The sequence below is a fragment of the Salmo trutta genome, chromosome 18 (assembly GCF_901001165.1).
Source record: "Salmo trutta chromosome 18, fSalTru1.1, whole genome shotgun sequence".
NCBI classification, from domain to species: Eukaryota; Metazoa; Chordata; class Actinopteri; order Salmoniformes; family Salmonidae; genus Salmo; species Salmo trutta.
In genome coordinates this window covers 21,919,027-21,944,177 of record NC_042974.1, presented here as the reverse complement: position 1 = coordinate 21,944,177, position 25,151 = coordinate 21,919,027, and the positions used below count along the sequence as shown (strand labels likewise).

The following is a 25,151-nucleotide window of genomic DNA, read 5'->3' as shown; positions in this document are numbered from 1 at the left end:
TCTCTTGTAAATGTTCCATTTGGTGATTCCATATTGTTCAGCAAGCAAACCTCACCAGTTCTAGAATTTAGGCTATAAAAATGTAATTTCAAACAAGTGGTTTTGGAATCCACTAATTTGATCCAGTTAATTTAAGACAAGTGGTTTATTACAAGTGTATTCATCTTCATACAATAGACTATGAGAATATAAAATAAAGGAAAATGAATATTAACAAAGAAGCATATACAATTAAAAAGCATTTATATGGACAAACCTGATGGGGAGATAAACAGTATGAGGGTTTTAGAAAGGTTTATTATCCACTCTAATCATCCTGGTGGAACCAGCCTGATAGCTGCGTTCACCATTCCATTTAACTTACGTGCAGCGAAAGAGAATGGTAAACGTAGCAACCAGGCTTGTTCCACCAGGCTACCAATCTATTTCATCAGTGTAGAATCTGTTCTGGGTATATCTCCATGGTCATGTAAATCTCTTTTAGGAGTAGTAGGGCTGTGTCTTCAGACTCCCTGCAAAAAGAAAGGCACAAATAAATATGAATGACTACAGACTGAATTATTTGTCAAACAGAATACATCAACTTAAAATAGATCAGCTATGTAGAGAAGACAAACAATCCAAGCCATGGAGTGGGTTTCAGCCTCAGATTCAAAACTCTTAAGCAGTAGACTTAAAAATCGGCATTAGTGGCTATTGAGAATAAAACATTATATGGCTAAATTTTAATCAAACTGAAGCTACAAACAACCACATACAAGTATAACCTCGTGTGGATTGCCCAAGAGGCAGAATGATATGAGTAGCTGATCCAACCAAGACCCGTATTAAAAGTACTCAACAGTGCACATTATTCACCATTTCCACCTTAATGTAAAAGTGCCAGAACCGATTTTCATACCAGTAGCACAGGTGACTCTGCAGGGCGAAAAGGTACTCGTTGAAGCTCTCGATGGGCTTCTCCTGTAGGACATAGTCGATGCGGTTCCCCCCGTTCAGCATTCCTATTTTCATCTGGGTCTCCTCTTCTCTCAGCAGCTCAGGACTCTCCACTATCCTGTGTTCTGCGACTAACCAAAGTTTTTACAAGTTAACTTTTCCCCCCCCCATACAAATAAACCAAAATACCAATATTCCGTTACTTATTTAAATCACTGTGCCCTTATGCTCACCATCGCTGTGTGCATGCTTCTCCTCCTCCTCCTCGATCTGATTGGCCACCATGGCGAGCTCGGCCGCCAGCTGGGCGTTGGAGGTGTGAGCTCGGGCAAAGTCGTTGAGGGTCTGCCAGGCACTCCTCAGGGAGCTGATGAAGCCGTGCTTGAGGTCCGAACCCATGCGTGACAGACTCTCCTTCAGCTCTGCCATACACAAACAATCCATCATGTAAACCCCTCACAGTCATTATCCTAAAACAAATTACACTTGGGAACCAATGGTTGACAATGGTAGGGTAAGAAATAGAAAAAAAATCTGAGGATAAAATAGCCTAATGCCATACCAAGATGCAGCCTCTTCCTCCCTTTGTGATGTGGAATCAGAACAGGTTTCAAGTCCAAGTCTGGCAAGATCATGGGCTCTATCCTGTAAGCAACTGGGTCCAGCTAAAACAAACAGAAAGAGCAATCAGATATTTTAACACTTAGAAAAAAATAAAAAACTATTTGATTACACCCTTGCATTTGAATGAATGTACAGTATTTGCTACCCTGATCTACTTTAATGAAACACATTAGCATTAACCATGTCACAGCTCAATCAAATGTATTTATGAAGTCATTTTTATGTAAACAGTTGTCACAAAGTGCTTTATAGCTGACAGTGACAATCCTATCACATACAGTATGTCATCTGCATACACACCCATTATCCAGGAAAGATATGTCTGAGAAAGATTGGCTAACCGGATGGTAAATGTTGAAGAATCCCTTGCAGGTGGGTAGCTGGTAGTTTTCCTCGATCTTCTTCAGCCCTCGCACTGTGAGGAACATCCCTATGGGAGATCCCAGGGCAAAGAAATTCACCGGTTCAAAGTCCAGAGTGTGGTACACAACAGACACCTATGGAGCAGAACACCAACACCAGACAAGACAGTGCTTTTAGATAACTACACTGAACAAAAATATAAAACGGACATCCAACAATTTCAAAGATTCTACTGAGTAAGTTCATATAAGGAAATCAATAAATGTAAATAAATGAGTTAGGCCCTAATCTATGGATTTTACATGACTAGGAACACAGATATGCATTTCCTGGTCACAGATACCTTAAAAATACGTAGGGCGTGGATCAGAACACCAGTCAGTATCTGGTGTGACCACCATTTGCCTCATGCAGCGCAACATCTCCTTCGCATAGAGTTGATTGTGTCCTGTGCAATGCTGTCCCATTCCTCTTCAATGGCTGTGCGAAGTTGCAGGATATTGGCGGGAACTGGAACACGCCGTCGTACATGTTGATCAAGAGTATCCCAAACATGCTCAATGGTTGACATATCCGGTGAGTATGCAGACCATGGAAGAACTGGGACATTTTCAGCTTCCAGGTTGCTGGATCGAATCCCCGAGCTGACAAGGTAAAAATCTGTCGTTCTGCCCCTGATCAAGGCAGTTAACCTACTGTTCCCTGGGTGCCGAAGACGTGGATGTCGATTAAGGCAGCCCCCTGCACCTCTCTGATTCAGAGTTAAATGCGGAAGACATTTCAGTTGAAGGCATTCAGTTGTACAACTGACTAGGTACCCCCCCTTCCATTATCATGCTGAAACATGAAGTGGCACAACAATGGACTTAGGATCTCGTCATGGTATCGCTGTGCATTCAAATTGCCATCGATAAAATGCAATTGTGTTCGTAGCTTACGCCTGCCCATATCATAACCCCACCGCCACAATGTTGACATCAGCAAACCGCTCGCCCACATGACGTCCTCAGTTTCATCAGCTGTCCGGGTGGCTGGTCTCAGACAATCCTGCCGGTGAAGAAGCCGGATGCGGAGGTCCTGGGCTGTTGTGGTTACACGTGGTCTGCGGTTGTGAGGCCGATTGGCCGTACTGCCAAATTCTCTAAAACAACGTTGGAGGCAGCTTATGGTAGAGAAATGAACATTCAATTATCTGGCAACAGCTCTGGTGGACATTCCTGCAGTTAGTATGCCAATTGCACGCTCCCTCAATGTAATTATCATGCTGTTTAATCAGCTTATTGATATGACACATGTGTCAGGTGGATGGATTATCTTGTCAAAGGAAAAACACTCACTAACAGGGATGTAAAACAAATGTATGCACAAAATTTTAGAAAGTTCTATTTTTGTGGGTATGGAACATTTCTGGGATCTTTTATTTTAGCTCATGAAACACTTATCATGTTGCGTTCATATTTTTGTTCAGTGTACTTTAGATCCACACACACCACGTCATTTTTTCATGGCCAGGTATCCCTTGGGAAAGAGGTCTTCTGACCTCAATGGGACTTGCTGGATAAATAAGGGTTAAATAAAAAATGGAACGCTTTGAGGGAAAAAGATGTGTTCTAATGAAAATGTATGCTTATGCATGACATTACAGAAAGGCTGTAGATGAACATTAGGTCAGGATTCTGATCAACGGTAACCTGCATTAGCTTTTGTTTAGGCGGTGTAACTGCGTTAGAGCTGTCAAATCGGTGAGCAGCTTCTCTTGTGGTCACTGTTACGAAACCACACCGGTCCTTATATCCCACCCGCGTTAGAAGTTCAGAACGAGAAGGTGTAGGCTATATAGAAATAATAACACTGACCATTAAAATGAAATGAAAGCGATTTATATGAGCCTAATCGAGGTGTAGATAACATTACACATTCCAGTGTTCGAACGTGTAACGCGGCTGCATGGGATTTCTACTAATGCGTCTTGGTGCATCCAATGGCAATACGTAACACCAGGAGCCACTTGAGGATTTGACAGCTCTAACGCAGTTACACCTTCGACACCGCTGATCTGATTGAATCCAGACAGAGGTTTAGGTTTACCTGTCCAGTGCCAACATCAAAGTAGTTGTAATCCACATGGACAGACGAGTAAGTCCCGCCAACAGGAAGCTTCGTGGTGCCTGGCCCTGGGAGGGGCTCGGTTGATTGGGCAGAGACAACATCTTGACTGGCCACTTTCACTTCTGCTGCCTTCTTCTCTTGTGCTGCCTGACAAAATGAGTCCGAACATTGCAGGCACATAAACACACGATTATGTTTAGTTGTCACTGTTTTAACCATCACTGGATCGTGTTCAGTAGGGCACACTGTAGCGAAACGTTTAGCAATAGTAAACAGAACTTTGTATTCTAAGTTCAGGTAGCATCTCCCCATTTCAAAACATTTTCTTCCTATTGAACACAACACTGGTGTCTGAGCGAAAAAGACGATTAAATGATCACCTGCTTAATTGCTCTTTCTTTGACAAACTTGGCTATTTTCTTCCTCGGCCCCAATGGAATGCTCATCTCTTTCAGGTCCTCAACTGTGCACATAAGCTAACAGAATATAGGAGAGAGGAAATTAGATTGCAACCACTGACTCTATGATATGGTCTAGGGAGTCATTGCAATATAATTGAATCATTTAATTTCGGTTCCTGGGACATTCACTCAAAAGTCAGTTATTTTCAGACCTCAAATGTGGTTCTGTTCATATAAGCCCATACCCATTTGTTTTGTAGATCCAGCTATATCCATATAGCTATATCCTTATAGCCACAATAAAAAATGAAAAGATAAGCATAGTAAATTATATTTTCCATTCATTTGAGGTAGGAATCATGATTTAGGCATAAAGCTGGATCTACACAACCAATGGCGTGACTCACCTAGACTTTTGAGATCTGAAAACATCTGTCAAATGTTTTATTTTGGAGTGTAATGTCTCTTTAATAGTGTGATAAGTATTTAAAGTAAACATCAACAGCTGTATGGGTTCATGACAAGCAAGCAAGGAGGGTTCTTACGAAAGATTCAAGGTCAATCTTCTCCTGTTCTAAAGTGCTCTGGTACTCAGACAGGCCCAGATGTTCCAACGCAGAAGAAAGATTGACAAACTCCTTCCCTTCCTCTTTAGGCTCCTCCTCTACAGCAGCTGGTGGAGTAGCAACAGCGGGGGAAGCCACCTGCTTTAAGGAGAAGTGGGAAACTCCAGGTTATACTTCTATTGTTACACTCTCTGGTGTCACCTAAATAATTAAATAAACGATGTTTGGATAGTTATGGACCCACTACCTGTTTGATGTCTGCAGGGTGGGCCCTATTAGCAGTTGGCATGGTTTGCAAAGGTGAGCCATTCTTCTGGTTTGACAGCAAGTCGAAAAGTATGAGAGAACCTGCAAACAAACACGCAGAGACAGGTTTGTCCAAATCTTTCTCACATGACTAAGCTAAAAGTATGAACACTTGGGGATGCTTTCCCGGACCCAAATTAATGCTGCGTTTAGATGGTACGAGGCAGACGGCAAACCGGATGTCATTGTTTTCAATGAGAGCACAATGGTAAATGCCGTCAGCCGCCACGGTAGATAGGACTTGACGCTAGAGTTCAAATCTTTCAACTTTTGTCGTCTGCCGTAGTGTTGTTTTCTACCGGATGTTGATTTGCACTGATTGCTTACTGAAATCCCCATAGCAATGCATACCATTGTGCTAGCTTGCTTTTGCCGTCACCCTCTTTCTTGTCCCACTATGTCGACCGGTATGACGGTTTTTGCGTCCCCCTAAACACAACATAAGCCTAGTCCTGGCCTAAAAAGCACAAAGGTTTTCAATCCAGGACTAAGCTTTATCTGGGTCTGGAAAAGTGGCCCTTGGTGTTTGTACCTAAACTATGTCCGGATACTGAAATGCCTCCTGTGAAGTCTGGGTTCCGCTGCAAGAACAGGGCATAGATCCTGTTAATCTCCAGGGCGACTGTGTCCATGATGGTCTGGCAGTAGGTGGGGCTGTTGTAGAACAGCACATCTAGGAGGGTCTCGTTAGTGAAGTGACGCAGACGACCTGTGCTGGGCAGGGTGATCTTCTTTATCCTCCTAAAAACAACAGTAGGAAATTGATTGAGTCAGAGATTAGCTGCGTCTGAAAACTTTACTAGACATCAAATCCATGCTTCCTCAATTCCTCTCAAGGCACATTGGAGGAGAGGATCTAAGGTCCACCCTTGGACCTCTTCCTCCAATGAACTTTCAGAGAAATTGAGGAAATGAGGACAGAGGAAGCATTAGCAAGGTTTTGACAGCTAGTAACATTCAGTGACACAGCCATTTGTACAAGCTTGCCACTCAGGTCAGCACAGATGTTTTGTGTTACAATATCATTTCCCTATCCCACAAAGAACAGGCCCTAATCCCAAGTGTATGAACGTCCTCAAATTCCATTAGTGTCTCCTCACTTGTCCACCCCTGTGGCATCCCCGTGCAGGGCCGTGTGCCACTGAACAGGAAGGAACTCCACTCGGCTGATGACACGCTCCTCCTGCGCCTTCTTAAAGTGACTCTGCAGCAGCTTCAGCGACACACTCCGGAAGTCATCCACTGTGAACACAAGGAACACACGTTTGTAATACTCTATCTGGGGTAGTATGGCGTACTGAATAGATATTCAACACAATGACATTCAATAAACGGGCATAGCAAACAACAACATAACAGGAAGAACATACCATGACATATACCATTCAGGACATAAACAAGCACATCCATAATACGATATTATTATAGATCTGGGAAATATAGAGGCTTCTTGAGCTATATGGAGAAATCACACATACCACACTCCACCATGCTCCTGAACCTCAGGTCACAGACCGGACCGATGCCATGCACCATGAACACCAAGTGATCCACCTGAGGGAGCTCCCCATCGGGAACTTCGTCATGGTCATCATCGATGCCCCTCTTGACCACCCTGGGTCTGGTCTGTCCATCCTGTGTCGTACCCCACTCATCTGGCATGTCGGAGGGCTGAAATTGTACTATCACCTGTTGAAAGACATAAAAAGTCATTTTCACAAACTACAAATACAGTCATGACTGGGTCTGCAATCAAAGTCCACTCAAAACCATGATGTTAGTTTTCCTTACGGTCTTGATCAGTGTTCACAATTGGTAACTAACTGATACCTAATGGTGCTTGTTTTAATGAATTCCAAAGAACAAAACAAGTTATGAATAAGTTATTACTTTGTGATTACCATGTAATGTTTTAGTAAAAACACTTGGTAATTCTACACCGTAATTCTACACCGTGAAGGCCTACCAACATACCTTTGGATTGTGCATGACAATGGTTTCCCCTGATGAGAACTCCAGCCGACGGTGCCATTGATTGGTTGACACAGCTTTCTTATATTCTCCCTACGTAGAGAAGACAGCCAATCAAACAAAGCTCAGACATAACATTCACCTATCAGTCCATTCTCAGGGCTAAAACACAACACACCACATGGTCAGCTGTATTATAATGTGGGTAACAGTGTGACAAAACCTGGGTATTGTTCATTAGGGCACACTGTAGCAAAACATAGCAAAAGTTTTGCAATGGAAAACAAACAGGCGTTTTCAGAAGTACATCCCCTTTTATGACAATTTTCCTTCATTGCGTGGCCTAATGAACATGACCCTGGTCAATACAAGGTTCTGGTTTTTTTTACGATGCGACAAACCTCTAGCTTCTCGCTGAACTCCTCTGAGTAGGGGATGAAGCGGCTGTCTGTGTCTCCCTTGTAGAACCAGGTGCAGCGCCGCACCTCTGTAGGTTCCTCCTCCCAGAATACAGCTGTTCGTATGCGGTCATAGAGCTGCACGTCGTAGCGCCCTCCGTCTGTGCACACAATCACGTTCTCAGGGTCCGGTTGCACTAGAGGAGAATGAAAAAAATGTAGACTTTATTCTTTGTCTGTTTCTCACAGATATTTGCTTTACGTACCAGAAAATGCAGTGCGACAGAAAAAGATTCACGACAAAAAGAGAGACATGGCATATGCTTGACAACATACAATTTTATGAAAAACAAAACAAAATTACAACAGGTAAGTGTGCATAAATTAGGGTCATGTTTATTAGGGCCTGTAATGGATAATGTTTCAAAACATTTTGAAATGTTCGCTGCACTGTTTAACCAGACAGCTTTAACTAATTGCTAGGCCTAAATAAACAAGACAGCAATGCAAAGTCAACTTGGATAACTATAATATGAATGGCTCTAATGTAGTAGAAATCACATCCTTCATCTCACCTGAATTATAGATCTCCTCCAGCTGAATGGAGTCCAGGATACTGAAGGGAAGCCAGGCGCTCTTGGACTCCACTTGTTTGCAGAAGAACCAGTGAGGCTGAACAGCCTCGTACACGTTGTATTGCATCATTTGATTGGCTGGGACCAGTGCTCCAGCCGTGGCGGAGTGTTGGGCCATAGGGGGAGGCCCCTGAATCTGTGTGGGGAAGGGCTGAAGGGAGAGTAAAGACATATATATTAGCCTGATTGTCAGGCAATAAATAGCAAGAGAAACCAGCGAATCCTAATACCCAATCAGAGTGGAGTTGTTGTTTACCTTTGTGAATGTGGAGGGTGCCGATTGGAATGTTGGAGCTGGAGAGCCCACAGTGTAGGGATTTTGCTGCGGCGGTGGATGGAATAGCGACTGGACCTCTGAAGCTGGCATATAGGGTTTGGCTCTGCTGCTGAGGGGTGTGTGACGGTACGGATTATAACTCTGATCAGGGGCTTGTAGAGGGGGTGGGGTCACTGTGCTAGGGGGAGGAGTGTAGCTTCCCATGGGGTTCTGATGAACACCAGTGACAAATGGCTGTGGCACAGCAGGGTTGGAGTTGATTAGTGGGACAGGGGGTGTTGGGGCCATGCTGGCAACACTGGGAACAGAGGTTGGTCCCGATGTCGCGGAGGATACTGAGAGTGACGCTGGTGGTGGACATGCTGGCTGATGACCGATGGAGGCAAATGGGTCACTACTGTTCACGGAACTGGAGAAGTAGCTAAACGTGGATGGTGCTGCTGGGGCATTTCCAAAGGCCTGGCCAAGAAAGCTGTCTTCTTCTCCGACATCTGCAGTATCATCTTGGAAAAACAACAGAACATTTTAGCAACTGAGTTACTGCAGTAGATTTGGACAGTACATTCATTCTAAATGTGTGCAATGTCAACAATCCAATGTGAAACCACCCTTTGAGAAACTCAACTGACTAACTAACTACAGACAAACAAGGGTTCTGTTGATACGACAGTTCTGTTGACCTGACACTGCTGTAGCTAGCTGAGGAACGCTGAACTAAATTCTTACATCGAGGCGTTTTGATAACTGGCCTCACAATTTGCTAGCACCAACATTGAGTCACCATAACTCAATACTAATATATATATATACACACACACACACACACACACACACACAGCTCTGGAAAAAATTAAGAGAACACTGCAAAACTATCAGTTTCTCTGGTTTTACTATTTATAGGTATGTGTTTGGGGAAAATTTACATTTTTGTTTTATTCTATAAACTACTGACAACATTTCTCCCAAATTCCAAATAAAAATATTGTCATTTAGAGCATTTATTTGCAGAAAATGACAACTGGTCAAAATAACAAAAAAGATAGTGTTGTCAGACCTCGAAAAATGCAAAAGTTAATAAAATAATAAGTTCATATTCATTTTTAAACAACACAATACTGATGTTTTAACTTAGGAAGAGTTCAGAAATCAATATTTGGTGGAATAACCCTGATTTTCAATCACAGCTTTCATGCGTCATGGCATGCTCTCCACCAGTCTTTCACATTGATGTTGGGTGACTTTATGCCACTCCTGGCGCAAAAATTCAAGCAGCTCGGCTTTGTTTGATGGTTGTGACCATCCATCTTCCTCTTGATCACATTCCAGAGGTTTTCAATGGTGTTCAGGTCTGGAGATTGGGCTGGACATGACAGGGTCTTGATCTGGTGGTCCTCCATCCACACTTTGATTGACCTGGCTGTGTGGCATGGAGCATTGTCCTGCTGGAAAAACCAATCCTCAGAGTTGGGAACATTGTCAGAGCAGAAGGAAGCAAGATTTCTTCCAGGACAACCTTGTACGTGGCTTGATTCATGCGTCCTTCACAAAGACAAATCTGCCCGTTTCCAGCCTTGCTGAAGCACCCCCACATCATCACCGATCCTCTACCTGGAGAGGCCTACAAGCCACAGTGTCTCGCACCCACTGTGAAATTTGGTGGGTGATCGTTTACAAATGTTTATTTTTTTGTTGTTGTATGTTGGCTATTTAGAATTGTATAAGATTAGCCAAGTCAGTTGAATGAGGGAGAGAGACAACTGAAAACTGTACTGAAGAAAGACGCACCAGATAAACTACTAACTCATTTTAAATCTTCAAGGTTTCAGACTCCATTCTTCTCACCCTACCTATATACAGGTCCCAAGGTTTAAGAGGGTTCACTACACCATGTGTGTTGTGGTTTTTCACTTTGAACTAAAGGGGTTTAAGAGGGTACTAGGTCTATGCTTTGCCATTGCAGAGCAAGTAGTCAACATTGCATTATGTGAGTACCATAAATTACTATGCTTTTGGTCACTTCACCTGAAAACCGGTGGGACACAGGCCCTCATCATACATTGTAAACAACTACCATGCTTACATGTTTTACTACATGCTGCTAATACAAAACCATGGTATTTTTTTTTGTACTACCATGGTTAATTTGTGTACCATGGTAGCTAGTACAAAAAACAAAACAAAAATGGTATGATTTTTTAGCAGGTAAATACCATGGTATTTTCCTGCCATGGTAGTGACCCCCCCAAAAAATAGTCTTTGTACTACCATGGTACATTTTTGTAAAGGGTCTTCACAGTCACCACTGTTCCATAAGGTGTATCTTTATATGTTTTTTAAATCTGATTTTGCGACTTGCATGAGTTACTTGATGTGGAATAGAGTTTCATGTTGTACTGTGCGCCTCCCATTGTCTTTTCTGGACTTGGGAAGTGTGAAGAGACCACTGGTTGCATGTCTTGTGGGGTATGCATGAGTGTCTGAGCTGCGTGCTAGTAGTTTAAACAAACAGCTCGGTGCTCAGAGCTCCTGTAAATTTGTATATTATTTGTTGTTTTTTCATGCGCTCTTTTGTTTTTGATAACGTTTCGTTTTTATTGCATATATCTGCTGTTTTTGAGCCACGGCTCTGCAGATTGACTGACAGGTTAATCCTTTTGGCTTGGCTAGCCAGCTTTTGTTTGAAAAATGCATCTGGACACAGTACCATCTTTTTTTGTTTCACCTGATCTTTTGAGAACATAATTTGAGTAGTGGCATAAAGCGTGAGATGAATGGGAGATAGAGGAATACAGCGTTGCTGAGTGAGAGGACTTGTAGAGAGGACGACTGACTACTATTCTGAACTTTGTGTGGTGACCTTTCTGGCACCTAGAGCTGCTGAGGCGTCACCCAAGTGGTGCTACACAGAGTAGAAGAGAAGTTCAGTGACTATAAGACGTAGGCTGGTTCCCAGACTTGCTCTCTACAAGATCATCAGCAGACTCCATCATCATCATCATCATCATCATCAACCATCCTCTGTCCAGCTCTCTCCGCTCAAATCAAATCAAGCTTTATTTCTACAGCACATTTCAGACATGGAATGCAATGCAATGTGCTTCACAGGAAAAGAAAAAACAATGAACATTTACTACACAACAAACAGAGGATACAAAACTAAAGAATAACAATTAAAACTGAAATGACTAAAAAGCACCCTAAGGAAAGAAAGCTAAAAATGTGTGTTTTAAGATCTCTTAAATAAGTCCACAGTTTCAGCTCCCCTCAGGTTCTCCTGGTAGGCTATTCCAGATGCTGGGGGCATAGTACCTAAAGGCTGCCTCTCTATCCCTCAGTTCAAGCCATGAACAGACCCTCTCCATCTTCGGAGGATGCAGCTTTCAAAGATTTGGCCACTACTGGTTGACCCGTCATGATATATTGCTTGTTTGTTTTTTTTGCTCTTGAAGCGCTTTGAGATTCTACAAAAAAATGCTATAGAAATGTAATAAATTATTATTATTCAACATGTCAATACGTTTCACAAATACATGTAGAGATGAAAACAATCTCTCCTTTGAGAGCCAAGCGTTCCTCAGCTATGCTGTAGCAACTGTTATTCTACTTATTTACCAAGCTATTAAAACAATTCCCAAAGAAATGTCCTGATATCTAATACATTGCAGAGAATTTATCCACAAGTTTAAAATGTGTAATGGGCTTGTGGACAGCTAGATCTCAAACTCTAGGCAGCATTCTGTATTCTACCAACAGTTCTCAGCCGACTACTGCCTCATGTGAACTACTACTTCTTTGATGAGGTTTAACGGCAGTTGGCATCCAATAAATATTGCATTACCGCCACCTACTAGACTGGAGTACAACTCCCTTATACTTTGTTTTTTATTTTTTCAAGCAAATACCCTACCTTCTACTACACTCACTTATTTTTATAATAATACAAAATAACCACTATAACATCTATTTAGTCCTACCTCAGGTCAACAACCTGAAAGGTTGGAACACCACTTAACACACCCTGTAAGTCTTCTGATGTCTCACACATCCAAATACCTCTCTGCAGCTGCCACCACAACCTCAATTTTCGACAACTTAGGTCTCTGCAGTACAGTTGATAACCATTGCTGTAAATGCCAAAAAAATCCAATCTTACTGAAACATATCACTTGTTGGCCTATCCCTCTGTAGTGGTACATATCTACTACTCACACCACTCCTCTCAATAATCAGCAGGAAATACTCCTTAAAATAATAAATACACACTTACTGTACCAGTTTTGCACAGATCAATACAACGAAACGTACGCTTCACCAGGGTTAAGGTTACACACAGGTGTTCAGAACATGCTAGATAGCTAATTAGCACAGGTGGTCTCCTCTTTTTCCGTAAACAAGCTTTGTAACATGGAGATATGGCCGTGTGGGAACACTAACCCTATCAAGGTGTGTATCAACTTACCCTTATTTAAAAAAAATTTTTTAGCGCTTATTTGAAAGATAAGGTTCCAAAACTGTACCACCAGCGATGCATGTTCAGACCGAGCGTCGGGGACCTTAAACCATTCCTGCAAAAGACGCCTTTGTCCAATGACTCTTACGTGCAATGTAACTGAGAGTCACACATGTTCAAGGGCTAGTTGTCAACTAACTAACTAGTAGTTAGTTGGCTAGCTAGCTGTCATGTTAGTCATTGAATTCCTAGGTGCCCTGCTGTGCCTGGCTTAGCGTTATCTTACCTCCTGATAACACCGCTGGACCACTGGCCTGGCTGACAGGTATGACAGGTAAATTGAAGTTGAACTCCGGTGCCGCAGAAAACAGTAAATTTGCGCTGGAATTCGGCACATTATTGGTTTTCCTATCAGCCATTTTCACCCCAAATTACACGTAGCAAAGCTTATTTTACTGCCGGAGCAGCATCATTTCACAACCCGGAAGTCAGACGTAGTTCTCAGTGCTGGCGTTTGCACAAATTCACTGATCTGTTATACAAGTCATAAACTCAAGCCAAAAACAGTACAACTACGTGGTCAAGCGTTCCTCGTTGAGTAGGTGCAGAATCTCCGCAAGTTCTTTGCGGTCTTGATGGACCGGGTACGGGAATAAATATATGAGTAAGATTCAGTGCTGCCATCTACTGCTGTGGCTGAGGTACTGTAATTTATTTTAAAAAAGGTTAACACAATGTTTCTGATTGACTTTACTCTCTAGTCGACAGTCAACATTATTAACAGAATACTTATTTAAAATGCAATAATATTAAATATATTCTCGAAAATATCCCAAAAATTGTCTAATATCTCGTGACGCAGTTTTCCCGCCACTGTGAACCAGTGAGGTATAACCCGGGCCAGGAGAGAGCGAGTCGAGTGATACAGTTATTGAGGAATAATTATTTCTATTTTCTGTACTTTGTTTCATTAGCCCTCTAAAGGATTTACTGGTGAACAATGCCTTCATCCCATGATTGTATAAACAACCCCTTGAGCGTTGTCAAAGGGATGTTTGGTAAGCAAACAAATGCTGTGGAGGTGGTGCTAACAAGAATATGTTGGTTCGGGAATTTAGCTAGTTAGTCACCTCAATAGCTAACTAATGCTAGCTAGCTTCTTAAGGATTGGACCCTTTTTTTCCCCCATTTTTGCCTAAAATGACATACCCAAATCTAACTACCTGTAGTTCTGGACCTGAAGCATTGATATGCATATTCTTGATACCATTTGAAAGGAAACACACTTGGATGTTTGTGGAAATATGAAATTAATGTAGGAGAATAACACATTAGATCTGGTAAAAGATAATACAAACAAAAAAAAACATGTGTTTTCTATAACAAAATGTTGTTCCATCTTTGAAATACAAGAGAAAGGCCATACTTTAAGATATGAGTCTAGGTGTAATTTAGAATTACATTACTGCACAATATTTTGTATGAAGTCTGTCAGGAGTTTGCCCAAATGTGCCGAATTGGTCAGTTGATACAAGTACATAACTATAGAGAACATACAAAAATGCTATGGTGATAAAGTTTACACACTCCCAGGAATGACATGCATGATGGACCATTAGCTTACACACTCATTTTCACACATCTAGATGGCGGGGTGGGTGTGGAGCCAGAGACCGCAGTGGGGTCAAACTGTAGAACCCAGTTCCTACATTTGAACATGCAAATGGATTTTATCAAACAAAATTATGCTACATTTTTATCTCGGGGACCCTCAGGATGACAAATCAGAGCCAGATTACTGAATGTAAGTACATTATTTACCTTCAGAGGTGAATGTATCAAACCAGTTTTTTGTTGTTGTTGTGCACTCCACAAACAATAGCATGCTATTTTTTCACTGTAATAGCTACTGTTAATTGGACACTGCAGTTAGAGAAACAAGAACTTAAGCTTTATGCCCATATTAGACATGTCTATGTCCTGGAAAGTTGGCTGTTGTATACAACTTCATTCTAGTCTCATTAGCAACAACCGTCCAGGTTTAGGGACAACGATCCCGTAGAGGCTAGCTAGCGAGTGCAAACCACAGTAAGCTGGCCTTCCCTGTAGCTCAGTTGGTAGAGCATGGTGTTTGCAATCCCCGGGTTGTGGGTTCGATTCCCACGGGGGGCCAGCAGAGAAGAAAAAAAAAATTATGCATGAAATGAAATGTACGCATTCTCTACTGTAAGTCGCTCTGGATAAGAGCGTCTGCTAAATTACTAAAATGTAAATGTAAGCTAGCTAGGCATTTGAAAAAAGCTAATTTTCTAGGTAAACAGACCAATAAGGCTTATCAGAGTAAACAAACGTATCAGACTAGAATGAGTTACTGAGCTTGCTTACGTGGAACTGCTTTAGTCATGTTTCAATAAACACTGGTTAATTGGGATTTAGCGGGAATTGTCTTTGTATTGTGATAGTTGCTGTTGTTTCTCATGATTGGTCAATACACAATACACAAGAACCCGAACAAAGAGCAGGCCAAACTATCCCCCTCAGCACTGCCTGGACTGCGCCAAAATGCAAACTCCTTCCGTTTAACAGCCATGTGACTTTCTCCTGATCAGCATGCATAACAAGGATGTGGTTTGTCTGACCCGACCCTCGGTCCTGCAGCCCAGAGCAATTCTAACCCAGAATGGGAAGCAAAAGTGTTGGAATACTTTAAAGAGCAGCTGAAAGAAAATGTGGCTTATAGCTGGGTATGGACAGTTGAAATGTCACTGAAGAATGCAATTTATTCACATTGGTCAATGTGAACTAGCAGAACACTAAACACCTAAATAAAGAGTCTAGCACACCCTTCCTTTGTACATGTTTTCTGTGTGTTTGTTTTAATTTTAGGTTCCTTTGTTAAATTATGTTCCCCTACACTACTTGAAGCACAACAGCCTTGTGAAATTCCATTGTTTGGTCCAAGACATTTTTGATCCAGAGTTCTACATGGGAGTGTATGAGACTGTTGACCCCTCACCCAAGGCCAATGTAAGACCTCTCACTCTTCCATTCCAGTGGTACAGTAGCTGTGGAATGCACTATATTACACTGAAGCCTGATGTCTGTGTTATCTGTGTAGACATTTGCCTGCGTGGGCATCTTCTGAGGAGACAGAGAAATGATGACGTTTAAAATAAATGTATTTCACGTAGCCCTGTGTAAACAATCAGTTTTAGTTATTGTTTTGTAGATAGTACATAGTCAATGTACTTGTTGAAAGAGCATAGTCAATTTACTGTAATTGTTGAAAGTAAACTCAGCAAAAAAAGAAACATCCTCTCACTGTCAACTGCGTTTTATTTTCAGCAAACTTAACATGTGTAAATATTTGTATGAACATAAGGTTCAACAACCGAGACATAAACTGAACAAGTTCCACAGACATGTGACTAACAGAAATTGAATAATGTGTCCCTGAACAAAGGGGGAGTCAAAATCAAAAGTAACAGTCAGTATCTGGTGTGGTCACCAGCTACATTAAGTACTGCAGTGCATCTCCTCCTCATGGACTGCACCAGATTTCCCAGTTATTGCTATGAGATGTTACCTCACTCTTCCACCAAGGCTCCTGCAAGTTCCCGGACATTTCTGGGGAGAATGGCCCTAGCCCTCACCCTCCGATTCAACAGGTCCCAGACGTGCTCAATGGGAATGAGATCTGGGCTCTTTGCTGGCCATGGCAGAACACTGACATTCCTGTCTTGCAGGAAATCACGCATAGAACGAGCAGTATGGCTGGTGGCATTGTCATGCTGGAGGGTCATGTCAGGGTGAGCCTGCAGGAAGGGTACCACATGAGGGAGGAGGATGTCTTCCCTGTAAGGCACAGCGTGGAGATTGCCTGCAATGACAAGCTCAGTCCGATGATGCTGTGACACACCGCCCCAGACCTGACCACCTCCAAATCGATCCCGCTCCAGAGTACAGGCCTCGGTGTAATGCTCATTCCTTCGACGATAAACGTGAATCCGACCATCACCCCTGGTGAGACAAAACCGCGACTCGTCAGTGAAGAGCACTTTTTGCCATTTCTGTCTAGTCCAGCGACGGTGGGTTTGTGCCCATAGGCGACGTTGTTGCCGTGATGTCTGGTAAGGACCTGCCTTACAACAGGCCTACAAGCCCTCAGTCCAGCCTCTCTCAGCCTATTGCGGACAGTCTGAGCACTGATGGAGGGATTGTGCATTCCTGGTGTAACTCGGGCAGTTGTTGTTGCCATCCTGTACCTGTCCCACTGGTGTGATGTTCAGATGTACCAATCTTGTGCAGGTGTTGTTACACGTGGTCTGCCACTGTGAGGACGATCTGCTGTCCGTCCTGTAGCGCTGTCTTACAGGCTGACTACACCGCTCGCGTCGCAAAATGCATTTAGAAATCTGTTATTCAATTATTACATTTACATTTTAGTCATTTAGCAGATGCTCTTATCCAGAGCGACTTACAGTAGTGAATGCATACATTTCATCCTTTTCCCCCCCCGTACTTGTCCCCCGTGGGAATTAAACCCGCAACCCTGGCGTTGCAAACACCATGCTCTACCAACTGAGCCACACGGGACTATTGCACCCACACTGCTCGCGAGCATCTGCATTGCCATGGGCTAAAATGGAAATTAGAGGTCGACCGATTATGATTTTTCAACGCCGATACCGATTGGAGGACCAAAAAAAATCCGATACCGATTAACCAGCCGGTTTTTAATTTTTTACAATTATTTTTATTTGTAATAATGACAATTACAACAATACTGAATGAACACTTATTTTAACAAAAATATAATACATCAATAAAATCAATTTAGCCTCAAATAAATAATGAAACATGTTCAATTTGGTTTAAATAATGCAAAAACAAAGTGTTGGAGAAGAAAGTAAAAGTGCAATATGTGCCATGTAAGAAAGCTAACGTTTAAGTGCCTTGCTCAGAACATGAGAACATATGAAAGCTGGTGGTTCCTTTTAACATGAGTCTTCAATATTCCCAGGTAAGAAGTTTTAGGTTGTAGTTATTATAGGAATTATAGGACTATTTCTCTCTAAACATTTTGTATTTCATATACCTTTGACTATTGGATGTTCTTATAGGCACTTTAGTATTGCCAGTGTAACAGTATAGCTTCCGTCCCTCTCCTCGCTCCTACCTGGGCTCGAACCAGGAACACATCGACAACAGCCACCCTCGAAGCAGCGCTACCCATGTAGAGCAAGGGGAAAAACTACTCCAAGTCTCAGAGCGAGTGACGTTTGAAATGCTATTAGTGCGCACCCAGCTAACTAGCTAGCCATTTCACATCGGTTACACCAGCCTAATCTTGGGAGTTGACAGGCTTGAAGTCATAAACAGCGCAATGCATTGCGAAGGGCTGCTGGCAAATGCACGAAAGTACTGTTTGAATGAACGCTTACGAGCCTGTTGGTGCCTACCACCGCTCAGTCAGACTGCTCTATCAAATCATAGACTTAATTATAACATAATAACACACAGAGATACGAGCCTTAGGTCATTAATATGGTCGAATCCGGAAACTATCATCTCGAAAACAAAACGTTTTTCCTGTCAGTGAAATACGGAACCGTTCTGTATTTTATCTAACGGGTGGCATCCCTAAGTCTAAATATTCCTGTTACATTGCACAACCTTCAATGTTATGTCATAATTACATAAAATTCCGGCAAATTAGTTCGTAACGAGCCAGGCGGCCCAAACGGTTGCATATACCCTGACTCTGCGTGCAATGAACGCAAAATGACACAATTTCACCTGGTTAATATTGCCTGCTAACCTGGATTTCTTTTAGCTAAATATGCAGGTTTAAAAATATATACTTCTGTGTATTGATTTTAAGAAAGGCATTGATGTTTATGGTTAGGTACAGTCGTGCAACGATTGTGCTTTTTTTCGCAAATGCACTTTTGTTAAATCATCCCCCGTTTGGCGAAGTCGGCTGTCTTTGTTAGGATGAAATAGTCTTCACAGTTCGCAACGAGCCAGGTGGCCCAAACTGCTGCATATACCCTGACTCTGTTTGCAAGAGAAGTGACACATTTTCCCTAGTTAAAATAAATTCATGTTAGCAGGCAATATTAACTAAATATGCAGGTTTAAAAATATATACTTGTGTATTGATTTAAGAAAGGCATTGATGTTTATGGTTGGAGCAACGTGTACGCAATATGCAACGCAGGACAGGCTAGATAAACTAGTAATATCATCAACCATGTGTAGTTAACTAGTGATTATGATTGATTGATTGTTTTTAATAAGATAAGTTTAATGCTAGCTAGCAACTTACCTTGGCTTCTTACTGCATTCGTGTAACAGGCAGGTGCCTCGTGGAGTGCAATGTAAAGCAGGTGGTTAAAGCATTGGACTAGTTAACCGTAAGGTTGCAAGATTGAATCCCCGAGCTGACAAGGTAAAAATCTGTCGTTCTGCCCCTGAACAAGGCAGTTAACCCACCATTCCTAGGCAGTCATTGAAAATAAGAATGTGTTCTTAACTGACTTGCCTAGTTAAATAAAGGTCTAAAAAAAAAAAAAAAATCGGCCAAATCGGCGTCCAAAAATACCGATTTCCGATTGTTATGAAAACTTGAAATCGGCCCCAATTAATCGGCCATTCCGATTAATCGGTCAACCTCTAATGGAAATCAGTTCTATTTCTGACACAGATCACACTGCAAGTCCTGCCTCTCCCACCTGCTCATTGGTTTATAGGAGCAGGTACCCACGTGCCATCTCCTCATTGGTTATACCCACGTGGGTGACTGAAAGACGAATGAGATGAGTGGCGGTAATGCACCTAATTTATGAAAGTTGCCAATCACAATATAAAGTCGAAGAAAAAGCCTGGACGGAAGATAGATGACTAGAAACGATTCGGTTGACCATTTTATGTGAGGATTAATTGGCAGAGTAGAGGACCTTGTGCATTTCAGGTAAAATAACAACTCAATGTTTATATCCCAGGACAAATTAGCTAGCAACAGCAAGCCAGCAAGTTCCGTGTTAGGCGTCTCACAATACGGACATTGCAATGTATTGCCCTGGCCACATCTGCAGTCCTCATGCCTCCTTGCAGCATGCCTAAGGCACGTTCACGCAGAGGAGCAGGGACCCTGTTTTTCAGAGTCAGTAGAAAGGCGTCTTTAGTGTCCTAAGTTTTCATAACTGTGACCTTAATTGCCTACCGTCTGTAAGCTGTTTAGTGTCTTAATGACCGTTCCACAGGTGCATGTTCATTAATTGTTTTATGGTTCATTGAACAAGCATGGGAAACTGTGTTTAAACACTTTACAATGAAGATCTGTGAATTATTTGGATTTCTACGAATTATCCAAGTATTATATTTTGCTGCCTTGCCTGTAACTAAGCTGTATCAAAGGACTAGCCTATTTCTGTGTCAGAATATTAAAGTGATTCCAAAGATCCCACTTGGGCACTCACCAACTGCTCTGTTGACAGGTCTATGAGGGCTTGGACAGCTTCATATTGAACGACACCCTGGAGGTTTTTGTGATTCTCTCCATCAACCCACACAGAACTCCCGCCGTTGCTGCTAGACCCCACAGAGTATGGCGACTCCAGAGGAACAGAGAGCCCACAACTTTCTGAATGCACTGTATTACTCCATTTCTGTAGCGTATACTGAGTACCCCCACTAGGGATGGGCACGGTTATTTGAGTGGAAGTTAGTATTCAATTACTTGCAAGAGTGTTAATTTTTGAGAAGAGAAAATATCTTAAAATCAATATGTAACATTGCTACAAAGCCGACAAGGATAAACCATTACATTAGACAGTTATGAGTTCGCCCCATAGAACTACGTACCCGTAGCCTAGTACTTGTAGTAGGTAGGCTACAATGATCAACCAGCAGGTAGGGTGTTTCATATGAACAGGGTTGTTGTAGACAAGGACGGGGAGCGCAGCAAATTTGCCTTGCTACTCTAGCTAGCTGGCTAACGTTTTCGTGTATATTCTCATGTAAGGAATAAAAGTACAATGTGTTTACATCGCATTTTCAACTCTACTAGTTGTCACAAAAACGGTTAATTTAAAGGGCAAATGTGACTACTCTGGTCTTGGCTAGTGTGCTCTAGCCAACAGTTCGCAGATACAGTATTGGTAAACTGTGCGGGTAGACTAGTCTACTTGAGATTATTATGGATAATATGTTTATTTGTCAAGCATCGATCATGTCACCAGAATAAGGCCCTTGATATTAGAAAGGAGCATCAAGCAGACTTTACTTGCATAAAAACGGGATGGAAACATGGTTATAGATGACCGATGGTAGGAAAAAGTTTGTGTAGGGCGAGTCGGTTTAGCTACTTTCTCTTCGTGCCACACACTGCCCCTGCTCCTCTCCCGCCTCTCCTTAAAAACATTTAAAAAGAAGAGCGCAGCGCACCTGATCTCTCCCGAGCCGAACGAAAAAGTCCCCATTTTGAAGTAAAATAAATACAAGTGGTTCTTGATAGTGATTGTGTGGGTCTCTCATCACAGGTGTACACCAGATGTCCTGCCTCTGGGTAAATTCAGTGGCTGTCTGCTCAACTCCTCATACACAGAGCGACTCGTATCAGATCATCCAACCGCTGGTGCCTTGTGTGTGTTTAATATATTGTATCATGCTCCATATCAAATCAAAAGAGTTGACTGTTATTTGAGATTTTATTTGAGGGTTAACAGTATATGTGGATGCCACTTTAGTAATTGAGATAAATTGAATAGAACACTAATATTCAACTCTGTCCTGCAGTACAGTTTCTTCATTGTCATGACTAAATTCATTTTGCCCTCCACTTAAGGTCAGTATTAGATTTGTTTCTGACAATACTGAAAGAATGCATACTTTGTAGATATCTATACTGAACAAAAATATAAACGCAACAATTTGAGTCAATTTCAGTCAATGAGTTTTCCCCCCAAAAAAAGGCTTTTATTACAGACAGAAATACTCCTCAGCGCACCCCTCAAACGATCCCGCTGTTGAAGAAGCTGGATGTGGATGTCCCGGGCTGGCGTGGTTACACGTGGTCTGTGGTTGTGAGGCCGGTTGGATGTACTGCCAAATTCTCTAAAATGAAGGAGGCAACTTATGGTAGACATTCCTGCAGTTAGCATGCAAATTATGCACTCCCTCAAAACTTGATACATCTGTTGCATTGTGTAGTTTTGTCACACAACACATTTTAAAGTGGCCTTTTATTGTCTCCAGCACAAGGATCACCTGTGTAATAAGTGTTTAATCAGCTTCTTGAAATGCTCACTAACAGGGATGTAAACAAATTTGTGCCAGAACTTTGAGAAATAAGCTTTTTGTGCGTATGGATTAGGGAACCATGGGTTTGAGTAACATTGGGTGTTCCAAATCTGAGTGGAGTGGCTTTGAAGTTTGACGGTTTAATTGTGTTGCATAACATACATCACAAGACTTAACTGTACAGACAGTTTATCAAAGTATGTTATAGTAACTGTGGTTACTGTTTTTTTCTTCTCTCCGGTAGTCTTACCATCTCAGTATGAGCCTCCAAGTATGAGCCTCCACACCATGAACAGCCTGCCTCTGGTGCCCAAGAAGGACTCCGTGGCTAACCAGCTGGTGAGTGGAGCCTTGCAGCTGGCCAGGAACACCACCCTCTTCCTGGATGAGATGCAGCTGGAGCAGGGTCAACTGGACACCTCAGGTAAGAGGGGGCTCTGGGAACCACAGGGCACATTGAGCAACTAGGGCCAGAGTTTGACCCTGAGCCACTAGGCCCAGAGATGAGGCCCTGCCCAGAAACAACCTCTAGCCTAAGACACTTGTGTAGATCAAGAAGTATTTGATAGGTGTACACATTGGGGTAATTGCTCCACCTTGCTCTCTGATAGCAGATTTTCGCCCCTGAGCCTATCAACTTTGGAGGGGACAATTACATGAAATTTTCTCAAGAGCAATTCCTGAGGGGGACACCAAAAGTAGTGCTGTAACACATAGCCTACATTGTAATATGGTAAATGTATATTGAGGAACCAAAGAAATAAGGTGTTTGCCGTACTCCTAACTACCGGTACCCAAAACTACACAACTAATCACAACAGCAATCTTAGTTCAGTCACCAGTTTAAGTTGAGAGTGGGGGTATCCATGGCATTTTCCAATTATGTTCCTATTTTACAAGTAAAAAAAATTGAGAACCTTTCATAATGTTGCCAAACAAAGACTCAACAAACTTACCTGAGACTCCCTGTCTCTGCCAGTCTGTCCCTGCATATCTGTCCCCAACTCTGCTGTCTGTGTGCCATCTGTTGCCTGCTCTGCCTAATGACATCATTGTGAAACATTTCCATTAGAATTTCATTTCTTTCTTATGAACATTTTATCAACTAGTCTTTGAGATATTAGGCTACTAGGGTTCTTACTACTTACTAAATTACATAGTTATGTTTCAGTGATATATTGGGGGGGACAAATCATATTTTTCCCAGGATGGGGGGGGGTCGTGTCCCCCCCGGGATTTCCGCCCCTGGATAGGCTGGGTAGAATTTTAGACATTGCTTATCCCTGTCTTATTCGCTCATATCTCCAAGTGGGGGGTAGGGAGAAGGGTTGTTTCTGGGCATGCTGAAAGATGTACTGTACTGCAGGGACTGGGAACTAGTTTAAGATACCCACAGAAGTGCCTCTAGCTTTTTGTGCAACAGCCATGGTATATTCATTCATTTAGTATACCAATTGCAGTAGTGCAATGTCATTTAATCCATTGAATAGCCTTGTGTTGTGGTAATATGTTCATAGAAATGTGTCCTGTTGAAGGTGTAGGGAACATCCCGGCTCTGGGGAACCTGATCTCCTGGCAGAAGGTTGGTTATGACTTCAACTACCACAAGATCGAATTCTCCTGCAATATTAACGTGCTCGTCACGTCAGAGGGCAGATCCCTGCTGCCGGTGAGGACAGACAAAGGCGTCAAATCAAATTTTATTGGCCACATACACATACTTATCAGATGGTATTGCGGGTGTAGTGAAATGCTTGTGTTCCTAGCTCCAACAGTGCAGTAGTATCTAACAATTCACAATACACACAAATCTAGAAGTAAAAGAATGGAATTAAGAAATATATAAATATTAGATTGAGCCATGTCGGAGTGGCATTGACTAAAATATAGTATATACTTATGAGATGACTAAAGCCGTATTTAAACATTAAAGTGACTAGTGTTCCATTAAAGTAGCCAGTGATTCCAAGTCTATGTATATAGGGTAGCAGCCTGTAAGGTGCAAGATTGCGTAACTGGGTGGAAGATGGCTAGTGATGTCTATTTAACAGTCTGATGGCCATGAGATAGAAGCTGTTTTTCAGTCTTTCAGTCCCAGCTTTGATGCACCTGCACTGACCTCGCCTTCTGGATGATAGCGGGGTGAACAGGCTGTGGAGAGGGTGGTTGTCCTTGATCTTTTTGGCCTTCCTGTGATATCGGTGCTGTAGGTGTCCTGGAGGGCAGGTAGTTTGCCCCCGGTGATGCATTGGGCAGACTGCACTGGAGAGCCCTCTGGAGAGCCCTGCGTACCAGGCAACGATACAGCCCGACAGGATGCTCTCAATTGTGCATTTAACAGTTTGAGGGTTTTAGGGGCCAAGCCAAATTTCTTCAGCCTCCTGACCTCTTCACCACACTGTCTGTGTAGACCATTTCAGATCGTCAGTGATGTGTGTATGCAGAGGAACTTGAAGCTTTCTGCGTTCCTGCCGATGTGGATAGGGGCATGCTCCCTCTGCTGTTTCCTGAAGTCTACGATAAGCTCCTTTGTTTTGTTGACGTTGTGTGAGAGGTTATTTACCTGGCACCACTCTCCCAGGTCCCTCACCTCCTCCCTGTAGGCTGTCTCGTCATTGATGGTAATCAGGCCTACTACTGTTGTCATCTGCAAACTTGATTTGTGAGTTGGGGGCATGGGTGAACAGGAAGGGGCTGAGCACGCACGTTTGTGGGGCCCCTGTGTTGAGGATCAGTGAAGTGGAGGTGTTGTTTCCTACCTTCACTACCTGGGGACGGCCCGTCAGGAAGTCCAGGACCCAGTTGC

The 25,151-nt window shown here is 42.5% G+C and overlaps 1 protein-coding gene across 4 annotated transcripts; it reads right to left on the bottom strand.

Annotated features, from left to right (window-relative positions):
* Window positions 1–277: 277 nt before the first annotated feature.
* LOC115153005 (SEC23-interacting protein) lies at window positions 278–13,674 on the bottom strand. Of its 4 annotated transcripts, none has more exons than XM_029697993.1 (17): window positions 13,326–13,674; window positions 8,569–9,092; window positions 8,253–8,463; window positions 7,681–7,874; window positions 7,283–7,372; window positions 6,787–6,997; window positions 6,409–6,550; window positions 5,841–6,049; window positions 5,250–5,350; window positions 4,982–5,143; window positions 4,416–4,511; window positions 4,015–4,182; window positions 1,905–2,060; window positions 1,502–1,604; window positions 1,173–1,361; window positions 902–1,070; window positions 278–512 (listed from the first exon to the last, which is right to left on the bottom strand). In XM_029697993.1, the coding sequence occupies exons 1-17, from the start codon at window positions 13,456–13,458 to the stop codon at window positions 431–433; spliced, it is 2,940 nt and encodes a 979-aa protein (XP_029553853.1). In that variant the 5' UTR covers window positions 13,459–13,674; the 3' UTR covers window positions 278–430. The 4 variants fall into 4 exon arrangements, with proteins under 4 accessions (XP_029553853.1, XP_029553856.1, XP_029553854.1 ...); XM_029697996.1 differs by having other exon boundaries at window positions 902–1,064; window positions 13,326–13,458; XM_029697994.1 differs by having other exon boundaries at window positions 4,982–5,140; window positions 13,326–13,458.
* Between the last annotated feature and the right edge of the window lie 11,477 nt (window positions 13,675–25,151).

What these genes read in the sequence shown, in the direction of transcription:
- LOC115153005 (XM_029697993.1), bottom strand. Translation starts at nt 13,458, where the DNA reads ATGGCTGATAGGAAAACCAATAATGTGCCGAATTCCAGCGCAAATTTA. An exon ending in CACCCTCCACATTCACAAAG is followed by an intron (nt 8,464 to 8,568) that starts GTAAACAACAAC and finishes CTCTCCCTTCAG; the next exon opens with CCCTTCCCCACACAGATTCA. An exon ending in GAGGAAGAGGCTGCATCTTG is followed by an intron (nt 1,362 to 1,501) that starts GTATGGCATTAG and finishes TGTGTATGGCAG; the next exon opens with AGCTGAAGGAGAGTCTGTCA.